The 8,225-nt window shown below is 46.3% G+C and overlaps 1 protein-coding gene across 1 annotated transcript in view; it reads right to left on the bottom strand.

Annotated features, from left to right (window-relative positions):
* Positions 1 to 342: 342 nt before the first annotated feature.
* The window catches only part of LOC137570468 (alpha-1,4-N-acetylglucosaminyltransferase-like), a 29,518-nt gene continuing 21,635 nt past the window's right edge, over positions 343 to 8,225 (bottom strand). Inside the window, exon 2 of the mRNA XM_068279137.1 lies at positions 343 to 1,075. Coding sequence (XP_068135238.1) covers positions 488 to 1,075 — 588 coding nt within the window. The 3' untranslated portion in view covers positions 343 to 487. The remainder of the gene's footprint in view (positions 1,076 to 8,225) is intronic.

The following is an 8,225-nucleotide window of genomic DNA, read 5'->3' as shown; positions in this document are numbered from 1 at the left end:
GTTATGATGACGAGCATCACCGATAAGGAAGTGTCAGCCCAACACTCGGCCCAGGTGTCGCCGGTGATCGATTGTGCAGCGGGACCAGGACAGGACCCAGGAGGATGCCGCGGGACCTCCCGACCTACAGTGGGCTGGAGAAAGCCCCAGGTAAGTACGATTTTGTTTATTTTCACTGCTCAGGGTCCCTTTAAGTATCATTAATTAATTTAAAAGCTAAACAATGAATATTTTGACATTTACGTTTAAAATAAATTTTCAAAGAATTGTATTATTATTACTTTGTTTTTTTACCTCATCTAGAGCATTTCCTGATAGAATCCTTCATATTTGTGTGGAAGAAAGAATTATGAATTATGAACATGAAAATGTTTTGGTTAGAATGAACTGTTGAATATGCTGAATGAAAAAAAGTTTTCCTAAAAATGACAAATAATCCTAATCCAACATAATATTTTGTCATGCTTTTTCAGTAGGAATCCCAAAACTAAATGTATGTGCTTGCATTTCTTTGAATAGCTGTGTATGTAGAAGGGCAATGCTTTTGGTAAAGATGTTCAACCAGTGTCTTACTTCCAGGAACCATAGCTATCTTATCATGATTCATGTAATTCCAGAGATGTAAAGCATGGGAATCATTGAATGTTGGCAGTTTATCCCAAACAACATAGTATTGTCTCCAGGCTGGGTAGGAGATTGGATAAAAACGGTTTGGATGCAAAAAAGTAATATTTCCACAAATTATATCTTCTACACCCTTAAAGTTAGGTAACGAACATTGAGTCTTTAAAATTCGGCTAAACAGAATAGGTCCTTGATTACCCCATGCACTATATTTATACTTCTTTACAAAATCTTCCATGCATGTCCAGGTGAAATTGTGCTTGGGAAAAAATCCAAAGACACCATTGCTGCTATCCTGATCACCTTCCGCAGCCAGAAAATTATGATCTGGTATGGGTCGGATTGAAATAATATCAGAGTCCATGTAAATGCCACCATATTTCCAGATCGCTGCCAACCTGCAGCCATCTGCAGTCACATGGGTCCAGAACCTTTCCTGTGTAGTATTAACCTACAAATATTAAAAGAGAAATAAATAAAGAAAGAGAGAGGGAGAGCTTAATATAAAAACAGAAAACAAATAAGAAACAGTTATTTTCATCATTGCAGAAATTCAGTTCTTCCGGACTGAAGTAACTGAAATCTTTACCCTGTTTATATTCTGTTATTCCTGCCAATGTGTAGATTTCAGTTACTCTTGCCGTAACTCTCGACATTCGCATCACTCTGGCAAAGCTGCCGCCTGCTAACTAAGCTAGCCAGCAGACAACTTAGCTCCCTATGGTAGTCAGGAACCCATTTCATTGGCTCCTGACCCTGTGATCACTGTGTGAGCCAGTCACAGTGGGCACAGAAGCAATCCAGTAAAAAAAAAAAAAAAAGTATTTGGTCCTTAAGGCACAAGGGTCAGCCATGCTTTCCAAGGGAAAAAAACACACACATATAAGTAGATAAATACTTGCTCTACTTATATAACATATGTATTGCACTGTCCATGTTTTGATTTTACTGAATTTTATGAAGTAAATTAACAGAAAACTATTCCAGACATTTCCCATCTTTACTGCATCTGACTGAAGCTAAACCTAGTGTAATTTCCTCCCTTACTTCTTTTTACTCCTCTGCTTGAAATGGTGTATGCATTGCTCGCCCTCCTATCCTCTGAGCTAGCTCTGTACTAGAAGCTGCACTGGCATATCTAGTTTGCTTTGTAAAAACATGTGCGCAAGAGCATACAGTAGATTTCAGCAGCTTCTAACAGGGGGGTGGGGTGATTCAACTTCTGTTTCCCTTCTGAGCCTTGTGCCAGAAAATCTCTCTGAGTTGCCCTCAGCAAATCATCAAGGAGCAGAATTATGGGAGGGGAAGAAAAGGGAGATAACACAGCGTTTTCTAGCTTCTGTCTCTCCAGCAATGTATGAGAAAAGTGCAAGGGGGGACTGAGATAATATTCACTATGGCAGACACATTAATGATTACATTGGAATGCTTGCAATGCAGGGTCATTAGGTAAACTAGTACCGTATTTTTCAGACTATAAGACAGAATTTTTGTCCCCCAAACGTGTGGGGAAAAAGTCAGTGCATCCTATAGACCGAATGCTACATTTTTTTGACCTGCGCCCCCTTCCCGTGTTCTCTATCCCCATGTTTGCTATGTACGCATGCCCTCGTGCCCCAGTGTCTGCATGTTTCCCTGTGTTGCAGTGTCTGTGTGTCCCATTATCTGCGTGTCTGCATGTACTCCGTGTAATCGGTGTTTGCGTGTCCCCGGGTGTCCCAATGTCTTAAACACATACTTACAGCTGCCACTTATTTATCAGGCTTTCCTCAGTGTCTCAAATACATACCTCTCTTGCAGCTTTGATCATCTCGGTATCTCCCGGTACCACCGCAGTTTGTATACATCAGGAAGCCCTGGACGTCTTTGCAGAAAAAAAGCACCAATCAGGCGGGGGGCACTAGCCTCAACCACCAATCACACTGTGCACTGCTCGAGCAATGTTTCGAGGGCGGAACCACCTCTCCATCATTGGGGTCAATCACAGCGCCCCCACATGATTGGTGCATTTGTCTGCAAAGCCATCCGGGACTTCCTGATTGATACAAACTGAGACGGTACCGGGGGATACCGCGATGATCAAAGCTGCAAGAGAGGTATGTGATTGAGACACAGGGGCAGCCTGACGATGAATAAGTGGTAGCTGAATGTATGTGTTTAAGACACCAGGACATCAAGACACTGGGGACATGAGGTATATGCAGACAAGCAGATACTGGGACACAAGGGGACACAAAGACATTGGGACATAAGGGGGCAGACAGACAGTGGGACATGGGGGACAGGCAGACACTGGGACATAGGAGAACAGGCAGGCAATGGGACATAGGGGACATGCAGACACTGGGACATAGGAAGACAGGCAGGCACTGGGACATAGGAAGACAGGCAGGCACTGGGACATAGGGGGGCAGGCAGGCACTGGGACAAGGGGACATGCAGGCACTGGGACATAGGGGGACAGGCAGGCACTGGGACAAGGGAACATGCAGGCACTGGGACAAGGGGACATGCAGGCACTGCTACAAGGGGACAGACAGGCACTGGGACAAGGGGACAGACAGGCACTGGGACATGAAAGGACAGGCAGGCACTGGGTCTGGGACATAGGGGGACAGGCAGGCACCGAGACATAGGGGGACAGGCAGGCACTGGGACAAGGGGACATGCTGGCACTGGGACAAGGGGACAGGCAGGCACTGGGACATAGGAGGACAGGCAGGCACTGGGACATGGAAGAACAGGCAGGCACTGGGACATAGGAGGACAGGCAGGCACTGAGACATAGGGGGACAGGCAGACACTGGGACAAGGGGACATGCAGACACAGGGGGACATAGGGATAGCAAACACTGGGACAATGGGGATAGAAGACACTGGACATGGAGGAAACAATGGACAAGTGGGACACAGGAAGGGGACAGCGCACAGGGCATCGGACACCAGGGCAGAGGACATGGAGACAGAGGAAGGAGTAAAGAGGACACAGAGACACCAGTGGACCCAGGGGGGCAAAGGACACAAGTGGTACAGAGGTCACAGAGGGACAAAGGAGAACACGGGGGCACAAGAAGTACAAGAAAGACATAAGGAAGACATAATAATTGGGGAAAAGGTCCATAAGATGCCCCTGCATCATGGACGCTCCAGGTTTAGTATATTATTTTTTTCTATTGGTTTTTGTTCTCTAAACTTAGGTGCGTCTTATAGTCCTTAGCGTCTTATAGTCCGTAAAATATGGTAACTAATAAACACAGTGCAGTGGGTAATTGGAATTTGATTGTATGGCTGACAATCCCTCTTTAAGAGGTCACAGACTGTCTGTGGCTAATTAAAGTGGACCTGAACTCAGAACTTCCTCTCTGCTCTTAAAGATACGCAACATCATAATAACCTTTACAGAAAAACATTTATTTGTTACAGCTGATACAAATCCTGCAATTATTCTGGAGTGTGTCTACTTTCTGATTTCATGGAAGCAGTCTTATTGTTAACATCCTGTATTTACACATTAGCCCTCTGCCGTAGCAGCCAGTTGACACAACTGAGGGATCAAATGACAACTTGTGATTAGTCACAGATTATGGGGAATTAGACAAGCTAAATTCTCTACATACATACAGGGTGCATTTTTATACGTTTCCTTCGGTCCTGTGCAAGAGTTCAGGTCCACTTTAAGACAGCCAGGCTATTTTTTTTTCAATAAAAACATTTCCAAACATTTATAAATCACACTTTAATGGCTTCCAGACCTTGCTGATTAAAATCTACACCCTGTTTGGGACCTGTTATCCCTGTCAGGGCATAGATTTCAATCTCTGTGCCACATGTTGCTGCCGCTACCGCCAACTGTGCCGCTCTCTCGCCACTGCAGCCCACTCACCCTGCCATCGCTAAGACAGCAGAGCTCAGTGAGCTGGTCAGGAGCTGATTTCATTGGCTCCCGACTCTTGATCACTGTGTTCCAGCCAGTGGTGCTCGGATACCTCTTTTTGATATCCGAGTTGATCCGGATAGCCAGAAATCCGGATAAGATCGGATATCCAAATTTGAACCGTTCAGGTATCCGAGTCGATCCGGATATCCGAACCCATTATTCGTGTAAATCCGGACTCTAAACTGAAAACCGGAAGTGGCCTTTAAATTGCTTCCAAAACATCTTTTATAGTAAATGATGCATGAAGCATCATGGTTTTTTTTTTAAAGAAAAACAGAAATTGTTTATGTGGGGAGGTATAATAATAAATAAAAATAAATGGCTGTAAATTAACATCAGGAGGTTCCAGACAGCGGTCATGAATCCCACATTGTGTCCAATACACAACTGGGACATCACAGTTTTTAGCCCAGACATTTCAACCAGGGGCGTATCTGGGTAATATAGCGCCTATGGCAAAAGCTAAAATTGCGCCCCCCAGTCAGAGGCTCCCCTGTAAAAACTGCACCCTGTCTCATGCACATTTGTTATAGTCGTCTGTTTTTGTCAGTCTTCTTATTCCCTCTCTGTACTCTGTCGGGGGGGGGGGGGGGGCACAGACAGCAATAAAAGACAGGGGGGTCACACAGACAGCAATGACAGGGGGGGGGGGGGGTCACACAGACAGCAATGACAGACAGGGGGTCACACAGACAGCAACAATAAAAGACAGGGGGGATCACACAGACAGCAATAACAGACAGGGGGTCACACAGACAGCAATAACAGACAGGGAGTCACACAGACAGCAATAACAGACAGGAGGGGTCACACAGACAGCAATAACAGACAAGGGGTCACACAGACAGCAATAACAGACAGGGGGATCACACAGACAGCAAAAACAGTCGGGGGGTCACACAGACAGCAATAACAGACAGGGAGTCACACAGACAGCAATAACAGACAGGAGGGGTCACACACACAGCAATAACAGACAGGGAGTCACACAGACAGCAATAACAGACAGGGGGTTACACAGACAGCAATAACAGACAGGGGGATCACACAGACAGCAATAACAGACAGGGAGTCACACAGACAGCAATAACAGACAGGGGGATCACACAGACAGCAATAACAGACAGGGAGTCACACAGACAGCAATAACAGACAGGGAGTCACACAGACAGCAATAACAGACAGGGGGTCACACAGACAGCAATAACAGACAGGGGATCACAGACAGACAGCAATAACTGACAGGAGGGGGTCACACAGACAGCAATAAAAGACAGGGAGTCACACACACACAGCAATAACAGACAAGGAGTCACACACACACAGCAATAACAGACAGGGAGTCACACAGACAGCAATAACAGACAGGGGGTCACACAGACAGCAATAACAGAGAGGGGGTCACACAGACAGCAATAACAGACAGGGAGTCACACAGACAGCAATAACAGACAGGGGGGGGTCACACAGACAGCAATAACAGACAGGGAGTCACACACACACAGCAATAACAGACAGGGAGTCACACAGACAGCAATAACAGACAGGGGGTCACACAGACAGCAATAACAGACAGGGGGTCACACAGACAGCAATAACAGACAGGGGGGTCACACAGACAGCAATAACAGACAGGGAGTCACACAGACAGCAATAACAGACAGGGGGGTCACACAGACAGCAATAACAGACAGGGAGTCACACAGACAGCAATAACAGACGGGGTCACACAGACAGCAATAACAGACAGGGGGGTCACACAGACAGCAATAACAGACAGGGAGTCACACAGACAGCAATAACAGACAGGGGGGTCACACAGACAGCAATAACAGACAGGGAGTCACACAGACAGCAATAACAGACAGGGGGTCACACGCACAGCAATAACAGACAGGGGGTCACACGCACAGCAATAACAGACAGGGGGTTACACACACACAGCAATAACAGACAGGGAGTTACACAGACAGCAACAATAAAAGACAAGGGGGTCACACAGACAGCAACAATAAAAGACAGGGAGGTCACACAGGCAGCAAAACAGACAGGAAGAGTGTCACACAGACAGTCAGCAATAATAGACAGGGGGTCACACAGGCAGTATTAACAGAAGGGGGGCGTCACAAAGGCAGCAACAACAGATATCACAGCCTGTCACACTACACATGCTTCACAGTGCAGCTGAACAGACGCTGTCTGCAGAGTCCGTGCTCCATACACAGCTCCCTCCCCCCTGTGCAGACCTATATACACATACCTTTCATCATGCTACGAGTGTACTCCCCATCCTGCAGAATAGACCTGCTTTGCAAGAGACTGAGGGAGAGGATCAGTCTCAGACCCTAATCGTCTGCTCTCGTGCAGATCCAGCACCACCATCCTCAACGTGCTTCCTCCCACCATCCTCAGCGTGCTTCCCCCTCTCTGCAAAGCCGTCAGAGCTGCCTGGAGCTCCCCCTAGTGGCGCCTCCTCTCTAATATTTCCCCTGGAGAAAACGAGCAGCTATGACTGTGTCTTCATAGGGAGTCGGGACACACACCAGGCGGCTTCAGCTGCAGAACAGGGGTGCAGACATGGCGCCCATGGTACAGGAGGGCGCCCATGGCACTAGCCATGCCTGCACCCCTCTAAATACGCCACTGATTTCAACAGGGAGGGATAGCAAAGGGAGGGGGGAAGCATGTAGCTAGCGCTAGGCTAGCTACATGCTTTAAAAAAAAAATTGAAAAAAAAGTGCTGCGCTGCCCCCTGGCGGATTTATTGTACCACCAGGGAGGTTAAATTGCTTCCAAAACATCTTTTATAGTAAATGAATGATGCATGAAGCATCATGGTTTTTTTTTAAAGAAAAACAGAAATTGTTTATGTGGGGAGGTATAATAATAATAATAATAATAATAAAAAAAGGCTGTGAATTAACATCAGGAGGTTCCAGACAGCGGTCGTGAAGCCCACATTGTGTCCAATACACAACTGGGACATCACAGTTTTTCGCCCAGACATCTCAAAAAATTTAACTTTTTTTTTTTAACAAAATACAGCTATTGTAGTGGCTTAATAGCTGGTGGCAGACTGGCAGCAGAAGATTTGTTCTGTGTGGACTGTGGCGGCTGGCAGTGGGTAACACAGACTGACACAACAGGAGGAGTAGGTAGACAGTGCTGCTTGGATACCCCTATTTTTTAAAATCTGAATTGATTCGGGTCCGGATACCCAGATATCCGGATCCGGATATCCGAATCCAAACTTTTTGCTATCTGAATTGAATCGGATATCCGAGCCCAGCATCCGAGATATCCGCCCGCATTCAGATATCCTGATAGAAAACCGGAAGTGGCCTTTAAATTGCTTCTACAACGGTTTTTAGGATAAATGTGGCATGTAGCATCATGATTTTTTTAAAGGGAAACACTAATTGATTGTGTGGGGACTTAAAATGCCCCCCCCCCCAAAAAAAAATGGCTGTCAATTAACATCAGGACTAGGTTCTAGACAGCGGTCGTGCAGCCCACATTGTGTCCAAAGTCCAACCGCACAACTGGGACATGACAGTTTTCAGGCCGGACAACTCCCAAAAATTACGCAGCAATTGTGTTTTGGGTTAAATATAGGTGGTATCAGTGGCCTGTGGCACCCTGGCGGTAGGAGCAGCACAGGCAG

The sequence above is a fragment of the Hyperolius riggenbachi genome, chromosome 4, assembly GCF_040937935.1.
Source record: "Hyperolius riggenbachi isolate aHypRig1 chromosome 4, aHypRig1.pri, whole genome shotgun sequence".
Classification (NCBI taxonomy): Eukaryota; Metazoa; Chordata; class Amphibia; order Anura; family Hyperoliidae; genus Hyperolius; species Hyperolius riggenbachi.
The sequence above is the reverse complement of the archived record's forward strand: the minus strand, read 5'-3'. Positions and strand labels throughout refer to the sequence as shown.